This window comes from Polypterus senegalus, chromosome 3 (genome assembly GCF_016835505.1).
Source record: "Polypterus senegalus isolate Bchr_013 chromosome 3, ASM1683550v1, whole genome shotgun sequence".
NCBI lineage: Eukaryota > Metazoa > Chordata > Cladistia > Polypteriformes > Polypteridae > Polypterus > Polypterus senegalus.
In genome coordinates, this window is record NC_053156.1 from 187,436,264 (window position 1) to 187,462,191 (window position 25,928).

Sequence of the window (25,928 nt, forward strand, 5' to 3'; positions counted from 1 at the left end):
ATTGTGAAATGTAAAGACAGTTCAGAAAAGCTCAAGCGCGGTTTTTTACTGTTGACTATTGGCACTCTTAAATGTGTACCCTCTCTCAGATTATTTATCCACTCTGCTCCATTCCAACATGTTGTTTAAAATATTAAGGGAAAACCATACCCCTTGCAGTTCATGTGAATAGTCCAATGTGACACATTGGGCATTGGCACTTTAAGTACTGCTTTACATATACATTCACATCTGCTGAGTTTAAAGGAAGACTACATGCAACTAGTGAAAAACATGGAGAAATACTGTACTCAAGTGAATGACATAAAAACATTATAATCATAAACATCTAATACCTGATAGCAATTTATACTGCAATTTCACATTATTCCTAATGAGTTTAAAAGAATACTTTTTCCTATAAAAGTGCGTTTTGTTTCAACAAAAGCCTAGTCATTAGAAAAAGCAGGAAAAATTCAAGAAATTATTTCATGCGGGAATGTTTTACTAATTGACAACTGTGTATAGCAAGATTAAGTGTAAGCACACTCCAATGACCTAATATTATTATTACTACTTTTTACTTGACTGATGCCTTTATGCATGGCGATTTACAATATTTAAGATACAACCGATTACATTTTGTTTGATTTTCCAATTGGAGCACAGGCAGGTCAAGTGACTTGCTCATTGTCACACAGTGTCAGTAGGAGGATTTGAACCCACAGCCTCGGGGTTTGAAGTCCAAAGCCTTAGCCACTACAAAATGCTGTCTGGCAATAATAATAACCCTTGGTATAAAAAAAAAACCCTACAAAAATTGTATACATAAAAGCACTTCTGATACACTCGGTGAACTCACCACACTATATAATGGATACCCAGTATCTTATGAAATTTCCTAGGTGAGGCCAAGTAACACATCTAGTACTGTATACACAGTCTGCATATCCATCAACTTTTAACACCATCCAACCCCACCATCTTGCGGAGGTAAAAGATTTAATAAAAAAAATCTTATGTGTAGTTTTTATGGATGAAGTGATGGCTTTGAGGCTAGGAGACTGCACCGGCAATTGGAAGGTTGCCAGTTCGATTCCTGTAAATGAGTGATTCCACTCTGTTGGGCCCTTGAGCAAGGCTCTTAACCTGCAATTGCTCTGTCCCGAGTATGACATTAATCTGCATTCAGCCTTGCAGGCATATCCTCCAACTTGCAAGGGAAAATCTGGGGGTTGCGTGGCAGGGTTGGCACACTAGCCACTGTAAAAAAAAAACACACCTCACATTGTTCTGTTCCATTCCATTTGAACTAGTGTGGTGCTGAGGTGTCACACGTTCTTAATTGTGATCCTGAGGTGGTTTGTTGTATGGGTGCAGCAACGCACTGTAACAGCGCATGCTCCCAACTTCCTGTAACAGAAACATGTAAATACCAAAAAGTAGGAATGGTATGTCTAGTATCCAGTGCTGTACTGATGCAGATTTAGCATGCGTCCTTTATGTAGAACTGTTTTGAAACAGTTATCAACAAAGCCCAATGTTGTAATCATGGCAGCAGAAGTGAGTTTCTTTGCACAATTTTTATAACATTTTTTCTGTTGCATGTGCATGAAAGGGTAGAAGGTCAGTGCCCGACACACAAGATCAATGCACCACTTTTTTATTTTAGGCTACCAGAATGCAAGTCTTAGCGACTTCCACATTTCCCTGATATGAACATTGACAGTTGCTACATTGTGAACAGTGATTAAGGTACTAATGTCTTTTTGTTGTTCTACTGGATTGCGGTTATTTTACCTTTTTGCCACATACATACTGCACGCTGCTGCATCATTACACAAATGAGGTCACTGGGCATATCATGGTTGTTTCGTCATATGGTGTTTTATTCATCAATTTCACTATCAGTGTCAACATCTGATGACTAATCCATATTGTCATCGCTATTGTTTGATTCAACTAACAGGTCAGTTTTGGTTCTGTTCTAAAATTGACTTTATAGCCCCTCATTAACACATGGTTGAAGGCTCTGCCCCACTTATAAATATTAACTAGTTACCTCAGTGTGGATTTTTCACTGCATGATGTTATTTCATTCACTAGATGGCAGCAAAATACAGTCACAAGCATTATTCAGACTCAAAAATGTAAAGCAGATAATTAAATGAGACGCTGAGTCTGACTCTTGGTTTACCATAATTACAAAGAATTTCGAGTAATTCTCAGGTTTAATGCCAAGGAGGTTAATGTTGTGTCATGGTCTCTCTCTGTTAGACCTATTGACAAACCAAATTTCACTCTTGGGACTATAAAACTGAATTGAATTAATTACATCAGTGGCAACGCTGTAATAGGTCATATTTTTTACAATCTATCATATGCTACATTAATTCTGACAAAAAAGTCTCCATCAAAGGCCAAGTCAGGATTTTTTTTTCCCTAGCTTTTTCTATTGTTGATATTATTGGCATTAATCTTCCTGCCACACCTTGACACTCTGCACATGAAACTGCTCATTCATATTCTTTTCTTATTTACTTCAGGTTAATATTGATCAGACACATTTCACTCCAACACAGCATAACAATTTTCAATTTAAAATAACATAACCTTTTAATACCTGAGAGACTCCTTAAAAAATGAGAAGGAGGGACAGAATTTCTTCCACTGTCTTCTCACCCTTGTTACCACCATTGTGCTCACACCACCATCTACACTCAACATGATATCTAAATAGCAGAACCTCCCTATTTTTTCTAAAGAACTCCGTTGCTGACATCTAAATGTACACTTAATATATTATTCACTAATCACATACAAATTAGCAAACAAAATCCACATTTGCATCTGCTGACTACTCTTCACACCACTACATCTATGTACTGGATTAAGTTACTTCCAACACCTTTAATGCACATACCACACAGACATTTAGACTTCTATGCCATCACCCATCACCTTGGTCATTCCTGGGATTTTCATTGGGGCCCTTTTATTCCAAATTAACTTCCACTTCAGTACTTTCTCTGTTAATTCCACTTCAACTTTTGCCATCAATACAAGAGCATACAGTACATGTTACACATTTCTTTAGTCACCACCCCCAACACTATTAAGGAAAGCAACTGACCCCGAGAAAATCTTTAATGCAGCTCCCACCTTTACCTCAGAATTTTTCTGTTGACTTGACCATCCGTTTTCTCATATGTTAACATCAACACAGGCACTAACCATTCATTCCCAACTAACTTTCTTAATGCCCATCTCAGTAACTCTAATAGCACCATGTCAAATACCTTATACAGGTCTACCAATCTATAATGCACCATATTTATTTTCCCTTGCTTCCTTTCCTGTATTTGCCTGACAGCAAAGACTGCATCTGTGGTTTCTTCCCTAGGTAAACTTCATTTTGTAATAGCATTACTCCTAACATTATCACAAGAAACATTACAGACTTTTATCAATTTTGGACAAGCACAAAAAAAGATGAGAAAACCTCAAAATCTCTAAGAGTTAAAAGGTGAATATGTCCAAATTTATAATAGTACTACTGACTGGAAAAAAAAAAGAAAAGATTAATAGTTTTGCCCAGATTTTAATCTAAAATAATGCAAAATTAAATAAGCATATGCTGCATACATAAAATGACAAAATATTAGTATGTTGTCTATAGTCAAAACAGACAATTGTACAATCAGTGAAAAATACCAACATGTAAACAAAGATCTGTAACCATCCATTCCAGAAAACAAAGATAAGCACTTAAAAAAGGCAGTACATGGACAGCTTAGTCACACCATTAGAGCATTAAATGGAGATATAAAATAAGTATAATTTTATTGTTCACATTAAATGTTTTATGCAGCATTTCAGACTTTCCTTGTAATGTTAACTCTGTGCAAAATAAAATCTTTTCAACTTAATTCTGTTCATGGTTATGTTACATCAAACATGCAGCAACAACACAATATAGCATAAAAGATGCATCAAAAAGCATAAAAATGACACATGACAGAAATAGCAATGACTATTAAAACTACTTTGACATAGTTTTGTAAATAAAGTTGATAAAATATTAACACATATACCTATACATATCAGTATAAAAAGATGTAAATTACATTTATTACTTAATAGAAGTAGTAAGTATAAACATACAATGTGTACAAAACATAACAAGTAACACCAAAGAACACAAAATGCTTCCGATGCTCAATACTTAGGAACAGTAAATAAGCAGTTCAGGCAAATTTGACAATACAGTGGAATCCTAGGTATACAGTAGATGAGTGATAAAGAACACTATGTGAGTTAGCTACTCAGGTGTTCGAGTATGGTGGTATCATTATGGAATACAATGGTATTGCTTGTTGGATTGTAAAATAGCAATCAATCTGTTGATAGGAGGTCTATGTTTTGGGATGACAGGTGAGTGTTTTCTTCTAGCCTCTCTTGTAAGTAATAATAATTTGGAAGTATCTAGTTTTGGACACTGATTTGCATTTAACTGGTTTGAAGAGGATATTATCCTATTTCTTCATTAAACTGTGATCTTCAGTGATTACTTAAGCACTTCTAGCCAACATGGATGGAATGAAAATCAGAACCTCAAAATCTTTAGCATCTCAAAATCATGTCTATTTTCCCAGAAAATAGCATCTTGTATTACTAATATGTAACAGAAATGAGTGTCCAAAAAATTAATGAAAATTAAAAGGACAGAACAGGCAAACATTTAAAGTCAGAAGAACAGGTAGGGGGCGGCATGGTGGCACAGTGGGTAGCGCTGCTGCCTCGCAGTTAGGAGACCCAGGTTTGCTTTCCGGGTCCTCCCTGCATGGAGTTTGCATGTTCTCCCTGTGTCTGCGTGGGTTTCCTCCCACAGTCCAAAAAGACATGCAGGTTAGGTGCATTGGTGATCCTAAATTGTCACTAGTATGTGCTTGTGTGTGTGTGTGTGTGTGTGTGTGTGTGTGTGTGCGTATGCATGTACCCTGCGGTGGGGCTGGTGCCCTGCCCGGGGTTTATTTCCTGCCTTGTACCCTGTGTTGGCTGGGATTGGCTCCAGTAGACCTCCATGACCCTGTAGTTCGGATATAGCGGGTTGGATAATGGATGGATAAACACAACTGATGATCACAGCAATATTTTGTCGTCATTTAACTCAGTTGGAATCCCAATTAATTTTACTGAATCAGCCCGCAATCTAGGTGTTATCTTTGACTCTAGCATGTCATTTAAAGCGCATATTACAAAGTCGTCCAAAACATGTTTTTTCCATCTTAAAAATGTTAGGAAATTAAGGCGCTTTCTAAATAAACAAGATTGTGAGAAATTAATTCATGCATTTATCTCTAGTAGGATTGACTACTGCAATGCGGTGTTCACTGGCTGTTCAAACTGTTCTCTATACAGCCTCCAGTTAATCCAAAATGCCGCTGCAAGAATTATTACAAGAACAAGAAAATATGAACACATAACCCCAGTTCTTAAATCTTTACACTGGCTCCCAGTTAAGTTCAGGGCAGATTTCAAAATCCTCCTTTTAACATATAAAGCATTAAATGGCCAAGGTCCGGCTTACTTGTCTGAACTTATCATGACTTACAAACCTGAGCGCACATTAAGATCTCAAGATGCCGGTCTGCTTAGGATTCCAAGGATTAATAAAATAACAGTGGGAGGTCGAGCTTTTAGTTACAGGGCCCCTAAACTGTGGAATGGTCTTCCTGCTTCCATAAGAGATGCCCCTTCAGTCTCAGCCTTTAAATCCCGGCTGAAGACTCACTACTTCAGTTTAGCATATCCTGACTAGAGCTGCTGATTAACTGTACATACTGCATCTCTGTTGTTAGTCATTAGCACTATAACATAAGTAACATGATAATTATATTTGAATACTAACCCTCACCTATTCTGTTTCTTTTCTCAGTACCCAAATGTGGCCATTGGTGCCACGGCCCACCTGCCAAGTTGTTTGCCTGCCTATGGTAAAGTCATCCCTGATGGAGGATCACAGGAATCATGGAAAAGAGGGGTCCTTTCATCGGAGCAACGTTTCAGCTGTGGCATGGCCAAATGGGGAGGCAGCTAGATGGATGAGGTCTCCAGGACTCTAAAAATATCCAAACCTAATTATGTCATATCATCTACTGTTAAATCGTACTTCTAAAATTTTTATTATTATGCTGTCTTAAGGAATTGTTCTGTTGTGTATATTGTATTGTATTGACCCCGTACTTTTGACACCCACTGCACGCCCAACCTACCTGGAAAGGGGTCTCTCTTTGAACTGCCTTTCCCGAGGTTTCTTCCATTTTTCCCTACAAGGTTTTTATTGGGAGTTTTTCCTTGTCTTCTCAGAGAGTCAAGGCTGGGGGGCTGTCAAAAGGCAGGGCCTGTTAAAGCCCATTGCGGCACTTCCTGTGTGATTTTGGGCTATACAAAAATAAACTGTATTGTATTGTATTGTAATTCAAATTTAAAAAAAAAAAAGCCACCAATGAATGAAATGTTCATAAGCTGTTTATCAAGATGACACAAGAGTAACATGCTTAACAGGTTTATAAGTAAAAGATTCATTTTGCTTTACTAAGCAACAATTTCTTTTTCCAATTAAAATGTAGGCTGCTACACTTAAAACAATCTTGCTATCCAAACTAATATGGTGTCTGTTTTAATTTAAACGACAAAATAAAAAGGTCTTTGGGGGCGCTAATGGGTAAAGAAACTTCAACTCCCAGAAGTCCCTGCAGTGGCTCCGATTGGACATCTGCTGAGGGTGCAGGGGCTGCTGGGGACAAGGAGGCCGGTGCAACATTTAAATGGGGGCCAATTATACAGAGGAAAATGAAGTCTTTTGTGTTTCATGTCTGAAGTTGCCCATTTATTTGCCTTCCCATTTTGCTAATTGTGGATTCTTGTTTTGTCCTGCTTCGTCTCCTGTTTCGAGTTTTGGACTGTCTGGTGTCTTCCTGCTGCATGAGGACTGTCTGATGATTTGTTGTCGTCCTGCGAAGAAAGGAGCGCTTCTGATCCCATTCACATCATATCATCTCATCAGGAAATGCTGGTAGGATTATCTTTACATTCATACACCTCCATCATTTCATTTCATCAGTAGCTGTTTTTGGACTTCATAGTGTGTGTTTTTGTTAGTGGTTTGTTATTGTTGAATTTGTATTTATTGTATATCGTTGTAAGGAGAACTGGGGTGGGATCACTGTAGTTGGTTGGCATATATTTCATTTATTATTGTTTAATACATTCTTTAATTTCTGTTTTATTACTGGTTGCTTTTTTGTCTCTGCGAGGTTGTGTGTGTGAGTGGAGCCAAGGCTTGGTGCTGGGATCCACACTGAAAAATTAAAAAATCGTCACATTGATGCGCAAAAAGAGACCCGTATTGGCTTGCCTACTGTAATACTGTGAGTAAAGGAGCACTGCAACTAAATTACCATAAAACTCAGAAAAGCTGGGGCAGAAAAGGTCACATTTTGTGATTGGCCAATTTACATATCAAGTCTTTTTTTATTGAAAAATCGGCCAATTTAGATTGGTGGTCGACTGATTGAAGCATTCCTATTGTCCACACTAATGACAGAAGTACAATGTTTTGAAGCAAATGCTTTCTCCACCACCTGCTGATTTCCAAAAAAGTCAATAAGACAGCCAAGTATAATGATAGTGCACCTCTAATTACACTCTCCAACACAGGACCATAAATGGTGCAGTAAGCTGCATGACTGATCACAGCGAACCACTTGTGGTAGCTTACCTCTCACTGGTCCTAGAACCCTCTGGACACCCTTTTGTAGACTCAGACTAGATGTCGTTGAGCAAGAAGGTCTTCCAATGCCAAGACTGCAACCGAAAGTGAAGCTGGGCGAGCTTTTCAGTTGTGGGGAATTCTGTTGACTGCTGCTACTACCACTGGTGGTGCCATTACTATTACTTCTGGTTCTGTTTAGGGCATTTTCTGAGGCTGAGGTTGTAAGGCCACTATAAATAAGAACAATCTGGTTGGAAAAGTATTTTTATGGTAATCATAACTTTTCTGTACTTTAAAAGTAGGCATCCTCCAAGAAAGAATGATATTCTATTAAATGTCTCCTGATAAATGCAATAAACAGGCAAAATTAAAAAAAAAAAAAAATTCAACTTAATTCTATAGTTACTAAGTAAATTAGGTAAAAAAAAATTAAAAATGAAATAAATAATCACTCTTTAAATGGGATTATAGACTTGGGTTGGGGGCATTCCATTTCAGATAATATTTACTAGTTTTATATCGAATCCTTGAATTTATATTTGTGTAAACTACATGTGTTATTTGTTTAAAAGGTGGTAAATCAAGCTTTGTCATTTTAAGCTGATTTTATTTCAGGAGTAAGATCTTGGACAATAAAGAGACAAAAAAATTTTAAGCAGGGCAAAGAAAATTTTAGCAGTCTTACACCACAATAGCCACCTGAAATATGGAGAGGGAGTTTTCACAGGCTGGCTGGATTTAAAGAGTGGGTTGTATGTGACAGAACTATATTACTTAAAAATGCTCATTATTGAATGTTTAATTTGTGTTAACAAATACAGTATTTCGATAATATCTCCTTGGTTTTAAATAACCCATAATCAAAATATGAGGGTTGTGCAAATTTTCTCTGTTTAATATTAGACACCTGTAACTTATTTAGTGGTTGGGTTAACTATCAGTGTACTATTTCCTACTGTTGTGCCACAGATATTGTTTGGTTAAAGTCACGTCCAACAACAGGCGGTTACTGAATTTACTGTGTAGAGGGGGTAAAATACAGAATAAATACAGTAGCAAATACAGGATTCAGACTGATATAAGAAAGAGAGGCATGCTCTTGATTCTAGCAGGCATAAGGCTGTTGAAGTTGACATAGATTATGTAGAAAAATATTGAAGCGTAGGAAAAAATGCCTACTTATCCTATGAGAATGTTCTATTATAATAGATTACTAACAATTAAAACAAATTCCAAAACTTACTAGAGAACAATCACATTTTTGTACAGTAGATGTTCATAACCTGTGTTGTCATAGGTGTGTGCATTAAACATTTTGATTGTTAATAGTTTACTTTTGCAATGTAAATATTCAAACAAATAATATTCAAATAAACAATCTATAGAATTCTTTTTAAGATACCTAAAAAGCATGTACTTTCACACAAAGCTGAATTTTAATTCTGTCAACCTAACAAAATTACATTTCAAGTGAGAGAGACAGACCCTAGTAAAGACTGTGACATTTCATGATCAGTTTCCTGCGATGGTCTACTTAAATGCCACTCCCTAAATGTGACATCATGCAAAAAGGCACCTGTTAACATGCATGAGCTTAGCAGAGTCCTGTTACAAAAAGCAGGATTATATGTAACAGCATCATTTGTGATGAACTTATGAATACTATACAAAAACTATTCTATTCCTCTAAACAGCAACAGTAATTAGATTACTCAAGGAACTTATATGTAAGATCAGCTACCCATTTATCATAATGCTACATAACATTCTCAAAATGCAGTTAATTCAGTTAAGGATGACCAGGAGCTGGAATCTAGCCTAACAGCATACACAGCAAGGTAGCAACAAATTTACTGGTCCATCTTGGAGCTTGCTCTTCCACATTCACACTAAAACTCATACAATGCTAAATTTTAACTGATAACCTAATAATATGTATGTCTTTGGAATGTGAGACCAATGTTACATATCACAACATAACATTCTTAAATCTGCTCAATCAAATTTATGGTCAAATAGGGTTTGATTCATGTCAAGCTTCTAAATTTGATTCTTTATTTTAGTATTTTTTAATGTTTGATTTTTTTTTTATCAATCTGACAAAATAATATCAGAGTGTCTTACTCTGAGCAATATTATTTCAACAACTGAGTTATGATAAAAAGACAGTTTTAACGGAAAACTAATCCCATGACCTATACCGGCAAATTGCTGCAAATTATACAAAAAGCTAAAAACAATAAAAAAACTCTGTGCTTACAATGAGCCTTTTGGAGGGGAAAGCTTATTTCCATTCTTCTTTGAATTGTTGGTTACACTTTTGCTGTTTCTCACATGCTTCAGCATCCATGCTCGCAAATTGGTGAGACAGCTATGCTCAGACATTATGATCCGAGGCCAAGGGTTGCATTCAGCCATGTCTAATGCAGCAACAGCCAGAGCTTTGCCAACCTTACAAAACAGAATATGTTTTAGAGCAAATTGTTAAGATAAAATAAAAGTATAAAGTTAACTGGCAAAGTAGTCATACCTGCTAAAGAATGTGTTTGACTGTAGTAAGTCTTCTTAGTTAGCATTGCAGATAACATTGAAACACTATTATTTGGTAAAATAGGAGCAAATCTCACAAAAAGCTAAAAACACTACTATTCAGTTAAGACTTTCAGAATCAGATTTTATTCTACTAATCAGAACAAAAAAAGATGTGTATGTTGTACAGTCCAATATTCTTTTCTAAGCTAAATAATTCTCCCTTAGAAGCCATATTTACTCAAAACAGAACTGTTTCGAAATGAAAAAAATGGAATACTGTATGAAAAATGTCAAGTTCTTCTCTTAATTAGTTTTAAAAAACATACAAAAATGCTGATAACAATGTAAATTTACTTAGCAGTTTAATTAGCAAACTGAAAAAAAATAAATTAACTGGCTAAAGATGCACAATTATCAAACAATTAGAGTCTTCTAATATTAAAACCACGAGGAAGCAACGCCATTTATTCATGGAAAACTCGGCTCACTCTAAGAGAAATTGTTACTTGTATACATCATTTAAAAACATCTTTCCGATGTTATCTGACACACAGATGTGTAGATTGGGAAAATAAATACGAAGCATAAAACAATGAAAAAGTAAAATCAGTTTCATAAAGTTTGTAGCCATGTCACATAAGTGTACTTCATAGTCAATAGTTTAATTCAACTTAGCTTTAGTCAAGTAATATATGTTCATCATTGTTGATTAAATTAGGTCTAAACAGCATAGAGTTAACTAGTGAATGTGAGTTTGAATTTCACAAGGTTACCCAGGGAAAGAAGTCAGAAAGAAAGTAGAGGAGAGAAGGAATTATTCCAATGCCAAAGAAAACAAAAGGAAGAAAAATCAAACAGCAACATCACATAAGAGTTGTGGCAATGAAGGCATTTTGGCAGATGAGGGTAAATGGATGTTTCATTTAGATCAAAATCTAGCTCAGATTCAATCATGAGTTTATAACTTTCAAAGGATTTGTCTGTTTGATTTCATATTCAAGTGGTATTGTTCTGTATGTTTATGTAAAACAGATTTGGGTGATCACTTTTTGTACTGTTTTAAGCATTAATGTTTTCCTTTATAGCAGGTTGCCTTTTTATTCCTAGACATATCATTAGTTTGTATGCTTTAGTTGCAAGATGAAGTGAAGGTTTCAAGTCATGGGTTAGGCTGCCCTTTGAAACAATTTGTGTGTAGAATGCATTTTCTGTTACTGAGAAAGGTTGTTACAAGATGGCAATGCAGATACAGTACTACAGTACTCCAGAATTGACTAAGCTATTTTTTTATAAGCTTCATTCACAATACACATGGCAGAGGAATCCTCCAATTTATAAATTCTTAAATTCTTGTTCATACATTACAACTTCTTTCATTAATTCCTTGTCACTTAAATTAATTAAATCTATTTTATGTGAAATGCAGATTAAAGTTGAAACTCTTTCTGTCCATCTATAAATTATTAGAAAATTATTTAATAAACAAAAATAATAGTTTAATTCTGTAAATAATGTAACAGGAAACAATTAACAATTACAAACAAAATACAGTATAAACTGCCTAATTAAATTTTGTCCAAAAATTTTACAAAAAGTCTAGGGTTTTGTGTATATCATATAACTGTTTAACTGTATTTATACATACCTGTTCAAATACTTCAATTGTATATTTTGGAGGAAATGCAGGAGGCGGTGGTGGACTTGATCTACCATTATCATGACAAGCTGGGGGAATTGTATTTACTGAGCGTCCTGTGTTATAATTGCACTCAAGAGTATAGCTGGTAAAAAACAAATGAATAAAGTAATTTATTTATACTTTGAAATATATACATCATGATAATCTCTCTTTGGAGAATAGATAATTTCAGAGGTAGGGATCTACAGTGGGAAAACACAAATTTGTGTCAATATGTAATACCAACACATTCTTTATTTGGTCATCTCTGAACATAACAAAATAATGATGCAACCAATACATGCAAAGAAAAGAAAGTAAACAATTTCCTTTTTAAATTATTTTATGTAAAAAAAAAAAAAATCAATACTTCATATTACGATACCTGAAACATTTTTCTCTTGCTTGAAATTTACATAGTTCTACTGTATATACATAATACTATTATTTCAAAAAGTGTACAGTATCAATTTCAAATGTCAAAACATTTCAACTTTGACAAAAAAGTAAATTATAAAAACCTAAGTAAGATTAGTGTATGAAATATTGGTTGCCTAGAAATTAAATCTGTACAAAAGAAAAAAAAGTATACAGAGTAAATCAATTATCAACTAGCTTTCTCATCATAACAAATTTTTCTTTGGGTATCTTAGTAAAATTGTATTAATTCTATTCCTCTAAAATCTATTGGTCATTGACAGCCAAGAATAAAATAATAATAATAAAAAAAGCTATCAATCAATCTGAATGAAGATTTCTCTCTATTATAAAAAAAAATCCTGGAAAGGAAAAGCAGGGTGACGATACATGATCTTCTCAGAAGTACTCGGAAGACACTTAAAAGACCCGTGAGACGCAAACAATATCAAATAACACTCAGTTGTGTAAAGGCACGTAGCACACACAGATCCTGTGCTTTCAGCACATATAAAGCGTATAAGGACAATGCGTTCTGGATGAAACATCAACGAAAGAAGAAGAAAGAGCAGCATGGAGAAAAGAGACCCAAACGCATTGGAGAGAAAAAAGGCAGATAAGAGATTATGAAAGCAGTGGAATTTGAAAGGCTCAAACAAACGATGGCGCGATACACATGCAGAGAAAAGTAAAGAAAATTTGTATTGTAAAAAATTTATATTGTAGCATCCCAGCCAGATTGAAGCATTTTTTGTTTTAAGTGACTGTCAGGTCCGATTGAGGGAGGGCGGAGTACAGCACGGAAGCCTGATAGCAGCGCGATGGCACCCCCTTAGCATGATTCAGTCACGCAACCATTATACATCCAGAGAAAGAGATTTGACCACGTCCAGGGCCGGAAATTAAAAACAAGTATTGTGTTTACAACGTCATGCGAGACAAGGCAGTGAGACATCATTTAAAACAAGTCTATAGACATCTAACCTAGCAGTTGTTAGATTGCTGTTGGCGGACACGCATCATGTGCTCCCACCTCTTAAAACAACAAGAGACAAGCAAAACACGCAGCTCGCCAGCAGCAAAAAGCCTGCCGATGATCAGAATGCTTCTCCTTAGCGTGCGTTCAGACAAACTAACCCTCCCCTTCACAACGCGTGCGACAGAGATGCGAAGTGGCAAAAGGACAGCTGCTGTACAGGCTTTGAAATGCTCGGGCTGCGAGACAAGCAGAACAGGCAGCTCGCCAACAGCAGAAAGACAGCAGATGAGCCAACAGCATCTCCTTAGCATGCGTTCAGCCGCACCCCCTTCACAACGCGAGCAGCGTTATACGCCCTGTGAGAAAGAGATGTAACCACACCCGGGGCCGGAAATAAAGTAGTTTTTACAAAAGTTTTAAAATAAAAGTGAAAATAATGTATATGTAACAATTCCCATGAAACTAACAAACAATCTTTTTTAATTGTATATCCAGTAAACAAAACCCGAGGGTGGGCGAGCGAAGCAAGCAGGGGCCAGAGCCCACTAGTGTTTTATAAATTTAATAATTTTATGTAGCTTTGGTGATGATTTTTAAACACCATTTCGCCATACATATGTTGTAATCAACAAATATATCAATATTTTTTTGCAATCTGAATTAATGTTTCTATTAGCTGTGTTTCTTTCTAATGACGGAATTGGGAAGCAATTGGAATGGCTATATTTATAATGTTTCTCAAATTTATCTAACAAGTGAATGGTCATGTTGCCAAAAGATTAAACATTAATGTCATAGATTCCTTAAAAGAAAAAGGGTCAAACTGAACTACAGGGTGGTCCAGATCTAATTATGCAGATCCAAATCGTCTGGATGACTGACTTATGTGGGGACGATTCCAGTTCGGCGCGAAGACGATTCTTCATGTCGTTAGTTTGCATACTTCTGGATGGTCCGGGATTTTTCTGGTGATTTTCTATGTAATAAACTTAATAATTTATAGCGTAATGAAAATTGCATAGTTAGATCTGGACCACACTATATATGAAATTAATTATATCAATAATCCAGGACAACAGATTTTGTTTCCTCAAACTTTGAGGTCTGCAATTTTAACACTGTAATAATATGCAATGGTGAAATAAGAATTACTTTACCTCTAAAGAAGATTTTTTTTTTCCTTAGGTTTGTCCACATTTCCCATTACATCACATAGCAGAAAAAAATTAAATTGCTGAGGTAATATTTTGTATTTGTAAAATATTTTGAACAGTGTATAAAAAAATAGCTTTAAAGGGCTACATATACTCCTAGAAAGGCATTTCAGCTTTCTTATTGACATTATTACAACTCTGTCTATTTTCTTTTAAGCATGGATAGCAGCATAACAGAGCAATGCATAGAAAGAAAGCATGGCAGTAACTGCATCGGGACTCAGGAAAAAAAAAAAAAACAGATCAATATATCTGGGAACAGAGTAGTTGAATAACCTATGGAAGTAACAGTGCTAAAAAATAATACATGCAAAATATGCTTAAACATTTTTAAAGAGATTTAAAGTAGCATGATCTCCATTTATTAATAGTATAGTCAGACATGGACATGCATTTGTTTGTCAATGCAAGGTAAAGGTTCCCTACTTTTCCTAATTAGTTTTTACAAGGGTTGCAAATTGTGCTACTTTTAAAGGCTTCAAAGACCATATAATGTAATTCATTTAATACAGATGGATTACAACATACCTGTGAATTAACCCTATTGCTTTGTGAATAGCCACACGTCCACTTCCTTCCTTTGACTGCCCATCTCTTTTATCTTTGGCATACATGTTCTTTTCTGAAAAATTACAGCCTAAGAAATCAAAATGGGCTGAATTCATAGATATCAATTTTGGATAAAGTAGGTTTTCCACCTTTGTGAAAAATGAAAACAAAAAGATGATTTAATAAATGATGGTCTTATAATTATTTTTAATTGAAGTCTAACAAGAACATGAGCCTAAAAGGTCAGAAACTACCTAAAAATGTACGTCAGGTCTCTTTCTCCTACAGTAACTTATGTAATAAATGTGGAAAAACAAAATCACACTGAACAGGTATACATTTTAGCTCTTGTTAGTGGCTTTCTAAGACAACTTGAACCCATAAAGCACTGAGTTCTGTTCTCTTCTCAAACAGGCATACATCATCACTGAAAATTTATGTTGATGAAACAGAGTAAAGACCATAAAGTGCACAAGCGAAGACTGCGGTTTTGTGAAATTCACAATCTTACTTTGCCTTCCATCTATTATTTCTTGTCCAAAGTCAGTGACATAACAATATTACATTGCCCATCAATTTATGTTACATAATATATTAGCAAGCATTCTTGGCTTTTTTGACAGGTAATTTTTCTAAATATACTGTATAGTGAAATTACTTTTGTAGGTTCATTTCACTATACTATTGCTTGATAGAACCATTCAACTACCTTAAGGTGATTTGACCTTTTCCATAGACACTATTTTTAAACTGCAAAATTAGGTATCATTGTTGTTAAATTTATATAAAAATTATTCAATTAAGAAAATAATTTCCAGGGGCAAATTAATTTATCGCATGCTTGTTGAACACAACTTCAACTTGAAAAATATCAAATGTATCCTTTAAGTGCTTATTCTGGGAGGGATATGCATAACAGGATGCAATAAACCAAGTAATTATCATGTGGTAGATGCAAGGTCTCAAGTATGCCTTTCGATAAATGAACGAAATTTGGCCCGTTGTCAATGAAGATCAAGAAAATACTGTTAATTTAAAAAACATTTAATAACAGGAAAAAAACCTCTAGGAAGAGCTACCCATAAATGATCCATTTTTGAGATACTGTAAATGTAACTATAAAATAATCATCCAAGTAAACACCACTAAAACCAGTTGGTGTAGGTAATTAATGAAAATAATCCAATAAAAATGATTATGTCAGTACTTCAAAAATATATTTTAATAATTAGAACAAAAATGACCTTATCCACTCTCTTGCATAAATAGAATTACCAAAATGGTAAAATCATTCATAGTGTAGCAGCCAGCAGACAACACCATTTATTGATGGGGTGGGGATGACTATCTGCTGTGTTTATGTGTGTAACACAATACATAAACCCACATCTCTCCTATCTTGGTACATTTTACACCATCAAAACGGCATGTGGCCATCAAAAAAGTATCATATAAGGAACCTTACATTCACAAACAATTAAATTGTCAAAGATAACATAGATTTTTCAGTTTTTGTGGGAACATTAAAGATTTTATGAAGTATAAAAAGTATATTAATAAATGCATTTAATGCATTATAAAACATAATTATAATAGCTTATAGTAACAGCATTATAATACATTATAATAGCTTATCAATAAAAACACTGCATACAAATAAAATTTACAGAAAACCATACTGTTAAGATTGGCTTCTAATCTAGTCTTAATTTTTACCAATATTATTGAGTAATTAGTTATAGTGCCAAACCTTTGTTACATTTTTTTCATACTACCAATCACATGTGAATAACCATATCTTACAAACACCACTATTTTTATCCTATCCTAAGGTATGCTTATTTTTCTGAATTGCCCTTTATTTATATCTCACTGTCAGCACTTGTGAGATTCTATGTATATCACTGGCTTAAAATATTAATGGCATTCTTCAATGGAAACAGTAACAACTACTCCATAATTATTATTGAACATTGCTAGAAAAACAAAATTTACAAAAATGCACATTTTCTGAAAAAGTACAGGTATTCAATATTTTACCCAATTCTAACGTGTTTAAACAAACACACCTAACAGTAAATTACTGTATGTAATGTCAATTTTTAATTCAAAATATTTACTATCAAAAGTAAACAAACTTACCTGTTCATTTTCTTCAGGTAAGCTGTTTCCATACATAAAGCAACCCCTTTTTGATGCATGACCATGCAGATCAACATAATAAGCAATGCCACTCTCATGAGGAAGAATATGCTGAGGTGGGTTATCAGATCTGCCTTTCATTTCTTCATTTTCATCTTTTGTAATAGTATATGAAGGTACAATCTTATCATTTTTCAAAGGCTCTTCCTTTTTATTTAAGTTTTCAGAGGTTAGCTGCCCGCTGTTTTCAGTCTGCATAGTTATTTCTTCATGATCAAAATCATGTATAGAAGTGAAACCTTCTTGTTCAATACAAAGTTCTTCATTTCTCAAATTTTTGCTTATTTCCATTTCAGATAACGTATCTGAAGGAAAATTACAATTTCTATTGGAATGATTCAAAGGCTTTGTGCTTAACAAATCTGAACACATTGGGGATACAAAAGATTTCCAATCTGGTGAATCAGGACAAACACGATTATTTACATGGTGAAACAATATGACAGCCTTAGCTCCATAAATAGAGGGGTGAAGTTCAAATTCTGGATTGAGGTACTGACGATTTAAATTCACACCTCTGGAATCGGTTCTGTGGGCAAAACAAATTAATATTCAGCATTAAACATAATAATGCTTTAAGACACCTTGCACATAATGAGTGGATGCATGCTTTGGTTTTTAGTTTATGCAGTTATTATTGTCACATGTACAGACTATAGTGAAATTCTTTCCTGCACATGGTTCTACAATTCAAGTTTTGTCAATGGTTTGCCATCTAGTGATCATTTTTGGAACTTGAGCAGTAAAAAGAACATTTTAAATACTAAAATGTAAGATTATAACCTAGCCACATGTGACAAATTGTCACAAGCATTATATGGTCAAAAATGAATCCACTTATTTTCTGTACCCACTAGCTCATGTTTAGTGTTTATTGAAGTAAAAAAATACACACAGTTGTGCTATATACTCAAAGATAGCTGTATTAAACAAATTTTTTACAACACATTATAGCTAGAACAGATCTCCCGTACACACATTTTTTTGCCGTCTATTTTAGTTTAAAAGCAGTTTAAATGAGAGTCCACTACAACTTCTGAGTAAATGTTTACCAGAATTTCAGTCAGATAGCTTAAATAAAAAAAAACATGAAGCAGAGAATGCTGTAATGCAGACCCTCATGACAACTGTCATCAAGCTTTCTGCTCAACATGGGAGAGAAACTGCCTTTAAAAATAAACTGTACAAACATGCATATTAAAAATACAATATTCATTAACTACAGTGCAGATTTCTCTTGAGAATTTTATATATGATGACAAAATAAATGTTGCATCCATAAAGTCATCCAATTTGCATGAAATCTGAGACTTATTAGGTATGCATTAAAAATTACTCCAAAACAGTACTATATATGGAGGATGTTATAGTTAAGTTAAAATCAAATGGTTAGGAAAAACGCATAATTATGTATCATGGTATGAAGTCATAAAGATGGTGAATGCTGAATGAATGTGGTAATGAAGTACTATGTATACTGCTGCTTCTGTGAATTTACATTTACATTTATTTGTTTGACAAACTGTAGATGGCAGCTGGGAATACCTGCTCTATGGAGACAGGGCTGTATAGAAAAAAGATATCAATATCATGGAAGATAACTTTTGTCTGATGTGGAATTTCTCCATTGGAAAATGATTCTTGGAATACCAGTCACAAAAGGTGTAAAATGATTGAAGGATCTTTTTCAACATACTGTCACAAAGACAGACTACTACTAAACATTGTCCACATTTCCTCCATATGCAAAGCCATTAGTCACCAGTCCCAAAGGAGATGTGAGCCTCAGTACTGAAAAAGGACTCAAAGAAAGCTCATGGTAGTTCAGGCTAAAGCCATATGTCTGTTGAAAAGCTGCCTGTGAAACGATTTGCCAAAGTTCCTAGGACATTGCACATTAATACCCTTCTACATTTTTTCATTTTCTCCTGGTTTTCACTGTAAATAAAATAAAAGATAATGCTGTCTGTCAGTTTTACAGAGAAGTGAAGTAGGGCTTTTGAGGGGGAAAAAAAAATTAAAGTTTAATGTCAAATGCCATTAGTAGCAGGATCCCTTGGTCTGCTTCCAGGTATTTTTTCATTAGAAACACTACTTGTATGTGCATTACATAAAATATAAATGACAGATATTTATATACTTAACCATATAGTAGATAAGTAGTGATGAACTTTACAGCAATCCCCTTAACCAAGTTATGTTATAAAGATGGCTAAAAAATAACTCTCTAAAATACAGTGTAAATATGTTTATCTAATACCATCTCTTCCTACCTGTAATGACCTCTTACTACTCCATCAGGGTTTAACATTGGGATTAATTTAAAGACAAACATCCTCCTCAGCATTTGGGCCCGAGGGTCATCTTGTTTCAAAATAAAGTTTAAAAATCCATTGAACACAAAACTTGAAGGTGTTTCACCTGGATGTACTCGACTACTAAGAAAATAAACCTATGGGAGAAATGAGAAAAAAAATCATATTTGAAAAAAACTGATTCAATAACTGATATGAGTGTTTAGCAAGTAAAAATTAGCACCATAATAATCAATAATCAGAAATGAACGTATATATAGTACTCCATTCTTAATTCTCTACATTGAGCCAATTTCAAAATTCTGCTGGTTATAAAACAGTCAACAGTTACAAAATGCCTTTACAGATATCATTCAGGTCTATACTCTAGAGTGCACACTCTTAATCATTTTAAAATACATGGGGTATGTTGTAATTTCAAGGGCAAAAAATAGACTACAGCTAATAGTCCCAAACTGGAATAGTCTACCAGCCATCCATTATTTATAGTTTCATAAGCAATAGTTGGTTTGAGAATAAAGCCTCATTATAAATACTGAAAGTGTAATGATCATTCTGTTAGTGTAAGCAAGCAGACGAGTATGAATTTAACTAATATTAATAACATTATACAGTGAGAGAAAAGTACTGAACGCATCAACATCAAGAAACATGAAATTCTTACCAGACATTGGCATTAACTCAGGAAAACAACAAAAAAGCACAAAATGAATTACCTTATATTGAACACACTAAGAAAAAGCAGTACACCAATGCAAGGAACTAGCTGCAATCCATAAGTAGTCAAAGTAATTCCACCTCCTATCTGTGTAAATTGATATAAGATGGCTTAGAACATAAAATGGGCTATAAAAAGGTGTTTTGCTACAAAGCAAAGACCTAAGACCTTCTAAACCCGATTATTGTCAACCATATCAATGGAACTGGTTACAGATGTATTTAAAAATTTCTGAATCTTTTATCCTCAAGTGGATGAAGCATCACCCTACCATCAGCCAGGCACACGCTGGAGCTCCTCGCAAGATTTCTGACCAGGGAGTCAGAAGAGTAGCACAAGAGCCAAGGACCATTCACAGACAGCTCCAGAAAGATATGGAGGCAGCAGCTACAATTGTTACAGAGAAAACGATAGGCAATGCACTCTACCAGCCTATAAACGAGCTCATCCCATAATGCACTCCACATTACTGAAGAAAAGGCATGTTGAAGCTTGTTTAAAGTTTGCTACACAACATTTGCACAAGCCTATGAAATACTAAAATAATGTAGTCTGATCAGACAAGACCAAAGTTCAGCTTTTTGGCTGTCATACTATACACCATGTTTGGAGGTGAAATGGCACTGCACTTCACCAGAAAAACACTAAACCAACAGTAAAGTTTGGAGGAGAAAACATCATAGTGTGTTGCCGTTTCTCAACTTAAGGTACTGCTAGATTTCATGTAATTGAAGTAATGATGAATGTAATGAGAGATTCTTTAAATTAAACTGCTTCCATCCACCAGGATGATGAGCATAAGATATGGGTGGACCTTCCAGCAGGACAAATATCCAAAGCATACAGCATAGCAAACTCTCAATTGGTTTCAGAGAACAAAAATCAAGTTGTTAGAATGGTCCAGTCAATCACCCGACTTAAATCCAACTGAATATTTGTGGAGGGAACTACAGATCTGGGTTCACAAGAGGGCCCCTGGGAATCTTCAAGAATTTAAGACCATCACTTAAGAAGAATGGGTCAAAATCACATTAGAGAACTGCAGGCAATCGGTTTCTTCATGCAGGAAGCATCTTAAAGCTGTCATTACAAACAAAGGCTTTTCTACTAAGTATTACATTTGAGTGTTCAATACTTTTTTCCTTGTGTCATTCCACTGTATTAAACATACCTTTATATATGGCCTTTATTGTTTTGAATTCATTATATTTGTCTGGTGAGAATATCATGTGAGTACCCTCATTGGAAATATATTTGCTGAAAAAAATGTTGACACATTCAATACTTACTTCCACCACTGTAAATTAGTGAGAAAGAAATACAATGAAAATAAATAGAAGCAATACAGTATTGAATAGTGATCTTGCTCTCTTTGTGTTTTGATGTTATTGTGCATTGCAAACAATCATGCAGGATTGTTTAATGTACACTAAGGAAACAAGGCAGTGAAAGAGTGTCTGAAACATGAGCTCACTGCACCTTCCCAGGTAACTCGATAGTGAAAATCAGCTACTAGTTATCAGTTACAAAATGTCTTTGAAAACATTTATGAAGATGACACAGGCATCTGCTAAAAGGTTTACAACAATCAAGAAATGCTGCATCAATAATATGCAAAATGGTATAAAAATAATGACATATTTTTATGGTTAAATATTGAAATTTCAGTCTGTATTTTATTTCCCAAACTTATTTCTTAAATTTAGACTTCACCTTACATCACATGATGAGTGGTCCTTTAGTCTTATAGTTTAAAATTTAAAAAGAGGGGAAAATCAAATGTAAATAAACTGATATATATTAAAAGGAAAAAGTATGAATATACTACTTTTACTTGAAAGGCAATCGTTCCACATGCAAACATAAGAATTATCAGGTGTTAGAATCAAAGCACACATTTTATACAAAGACATTCGAAAATTATCTTTGGTACATTTAAATCATTTGCCTTACTCTTTTTCCAACAAACTGGTGTGGACGTGGGGTATAGTTATCAGGAAACAATTTTTCCAGCCTTGGTTCTCTCTCTTCCATCATTCCATGGCAAGAAGTAACAGTGATAAGATCAACATTATGTCCATCTAAAGAGTAGCACAGCAGCTCCCGGTGGTAATAAATTGAATCTGGAGAACTTGAAAAACACTTGTTATTTAAAGATTAGCTCAAATTTAGAATTATAAAATCAAACATTTTACACGCAAGCAGTATCTACATACGATTGTTTATTAAATGTCAGAAACGTGGATCAGGTGTTAAAAACATGTTTTATTATTTTTTCGATCATTAACCATAAACTTTTCACAAAATATGAATCTGAAAGCAAATCCACTAATTCATTTTAAACAGAACATGCAATCAATAATAAAAATTCATGTTTTCTGCTTTGGAAAGCATACAAATTCTCTCTACAGTTCTTAAAACAACATCATGGTTGAGTTTCTATTTTAGACATATTTCTGACTCTTGTAGACTTCTTAGGCATAGACCTTCTTGAGAGGTTTACTTACCTTGGCAGTGAAATTCATGTCTCTGGTGACTCTTCCTAAGAAGTCAGTAGATCGATTGGGAGAGCATGGAGTGAGGGGTCATGAGGTCGCTGAAAAGGGGTGTGTAATGCTCCCAATATCTAAGCAACAGGACAAAGGTCCAAGTCTTTAGAGTCCAGGTGCTTCATCTTGCTATATGTTTGTGAGACATTGATGCTATCCAGTAACCAGAGACGAAAACTGGGCTCCTTCTGCACTATGTCTCTTCGTAGAACCCTTGGGTACCACTGGTTTGACTTTGTGTCAAATGAGCGGTTACTCACGGAGTCTTGAATGAGGCACATTACCAGCATTGTGAAGGGGCATCAGTTACGGCACTATGGCCATCTGGTGTGATTTCCACGAGGATGATCCGGGTCGCAGAATCCTCATTGTTGAGGACCTGAGTGGCTGGACCAGGCCAAGGGGACACCCACAGAACACCTGGCTGTGGGCAGATAGAGGGTCATTTCTGTAGAGTGGGACCAGACCGTGTGTCAGCTTGGGGGATTGCCAACCAGGATCTCGAGCTGTTTTGTCGTGTGGTGGGTGTGGCAACATGCTGTCCCAGTGCATGCTTCCCAACCTGACCTGACATTTCCACATTGTTTCAGTATTATTTTTAATTCACTGCACTTTATTACCACAATGTTCACTATCAAAGATGTTAAAGACAATATATAACTTTGTCGGTATACCTGCTAGGGGTCAGTAGAGTTGAATCCGCAAACTTCTGATCCAAACGTAGCAACATGTCCTGACACTCAGTATATGAAAAAGGATAGCAGAAAGCAAAATATGTAGTAGCTCCTCTGGCCTCTAGAAAACGATGAGTAAAGGACAAAATAAACTGGTTCTCAATTACCTGAAAAAAAAAAAAAAAAGAAAGGACTAATCTACCAAAGTACACCAAATTAACTGCTGCCAAGTGTTTAATAAGATTATTGATAGGCCAAGAACTATAGTTGTCATTTTTGCTTCCTAAATGAACTTTCATTTTAAGTTGTTGAGTCAAATCAACAGATTTTAGAAAATGTTTCTGACCGACCATCTCTAATTTGGGCACAAACGTTTGTTACATGTTAACATTTGGCTCATACCTGGTAATAAATGTTGGAAATACTCATTTTTTTTTACTGAAAATGTGTTCAGTTCAGTCCATTTCGGTTTAACATCAAAATTGGGTCAATCCAAATAAAATCATCACAGGCCTCTCAACTGACCATCTCTGATATACATCATACTTGATGAATATAGTGCTATTGTTTCCAATAACTACTGTGCAAACTTTTAGTCTTCCATGTTCATTCGTTTTTGATATCGAAACTTTCAAAAGTGGCCCTAATTTTACTGCAAAAACCATAAGGCACAACTTTTAAACGGTTAATGCCAAAAGCAGGAAATTTTTCACAGATTGCTATTAATTTAAATTCCTTTAACATCTAATGTACAGTTGTGCTTGAAGGTTTGTGAACCCTTTAGAATTTTCTATATTTCTGCATAAATATGACCTAAAACATCATCAGATTTTCACTCAAGTCCTAAAAGTAAATAAGGAGAAACCAGTTAAACAAGACAAAAATGTTACACTTGGTCATTTATTTATTGAGGAAAATGATTGAATATTATATATTTGTGAGTGGCAAAAGTATGTGAACATCTAGGATTAGCAGTTAGTTTGAAGGTGAAATTAGAGTCAGGTGTTTTCAATCAATGGGATGACAATCAGGTATGAGTGGGCTCCCTGTGTTATTTAAAGAACAGGGATCTATCAAAGTCTGCTCTTCACAACATGTTTGTGGAAGTGTATCATGGCACGAACAAAGGAGATTTCGGAGGACCTCAGAAAAAGAGTTGCTGATGCTAATCAGGCTGGAAAAGGTTACAAAACCATCTCTAAAGAGATTGGACTCCACCAATCCATAGTCAGATAGACTATGTACAAATGGATGAAATTCAAGACCATTGTTACCCTCCCCAGGAGTGGTCGACCAAAAACGTTCACTCTAAGAGCAAGTCGTGTAATAGTCGATGAGGTCAGAAAGTACCCCAGGGTAACTTCTAAGCAACTGAAGGCCTCTCTCACATTGGCTAATGTTCATGTTCATGAGTCCACCATCAAGAGAACACTGAACAACAATGGTGTGCATGGCAGGGTTGCAAGGAGAAAGCCACTGTTCTGCAAAAAAAAACATTGCTGCTCATCTGCAGTTTGCTAAAGATCACGTGGACAAACCAGAAGGCTATTGGAAGAATTTTTTGTGGACAGATGAGAACAAAATAGAACTTTTTGGTTTAAATGAAAGCGTTATGTTTGGAGAAAGAAAAACACTGCATTCCAGCATAAGAACCTTATCCCATCTGTGAAACATGGTGGTGGTAGTATCATGGTTTGGGCCTGTTTTGCTGCATCTGGCCCAGGACGGCTTGCCTTCACTGATGGAACAATGAATTCTGAATAATATCGGAGAATTCTAAAGGAAAATGTCAGGACATCTGTCCATGAACTGAATCGCAAGAGAAGGTGGGTCATGCAGCAAGACAACAACCCTAAGCACACAAGTTGTTCTACCAAAGAATGATTAAAGAAGAATAAAGTTAATGTTTTGGAATGGCCAAGTCAAAGTCCTGACCTTAATCCAATCGAAACGTTGTGGAAGGACCTGAAGTGAGCAGTTAACGTGAGGAAACCCACCAACATCCCAGAGTTGAAGCTATTCTGTACGGAGGAATGGGCTAAAATTCCTCCAAGCCAGTATGCAGGAATGATGAAAAGTTACCAGAAACGTTTAGTTGCAGTTATTGCTGCAAAGGGGGATCACACCAGATACTGACAGCAAAGGTTCACATACTTTTGTCACTCACAAATATGCAATATTCGATAATTTTCCATTATAAATAAATGACCAAGTATTATATTTTTGTCTCATTTGTTTAACTGGTTTCTCTTTGTCTACTTTTAGGATTTGAGTGAAAATCTGTTGATGTTTTAGGTCATATTTATGCAGAAATATAGGAAATTCTAAAGGGTTCACAAACTTTC

General features: G+C 35.2%; 1 protein-coding gene across 2 annotated transcripts in view; it reads right to left on the reverse strand.

Annotated features, from left to right (window-relative positions):
- agbl5 (AGBL carboxypeptidase 5) overlaps positions 1-25,928 on the reverse strand; it is a 142,985-nt gene that overhangs the window by 82,345 nt on the left and 34,712 nt on the right. For both annotated transcript variants that reach the window (XM_039748311.1, XM_039748312.1), the window contains exons 5-12: positions 23,584-23,750; positions 22,314-22,491; positions 19,601-19,779; positions 17,268-17,856; positions 15,105-15,274; positions 11,934-12,069; positions 10,017-10,207; positions 7,763-7,986 (exon numbers count right to left, since the gene is read on the reverse strand). In XM_039748311.1, the coding sequence (XP_039604245.1) occupies positions 7,763-7,986; positions 10,017-10,207; positions 11,934-12,069; positions 15,105-15,274; positions 17,268-17,856; positions 19,601-19,779; positions 22,314-22,491; positions 23,584-23,750 (1,834 nt within the window). The remainder of the gene's footprint in view (positions 1-7,762; positions 7,987-10,016; positions 10,208-11,933; positions 12,070-15,104; positions 15,275-17,267; positions 17,857-19,600; positions 19,780-22,313; positions 22,492-23,583; positions 23,751-25,928) is intronic.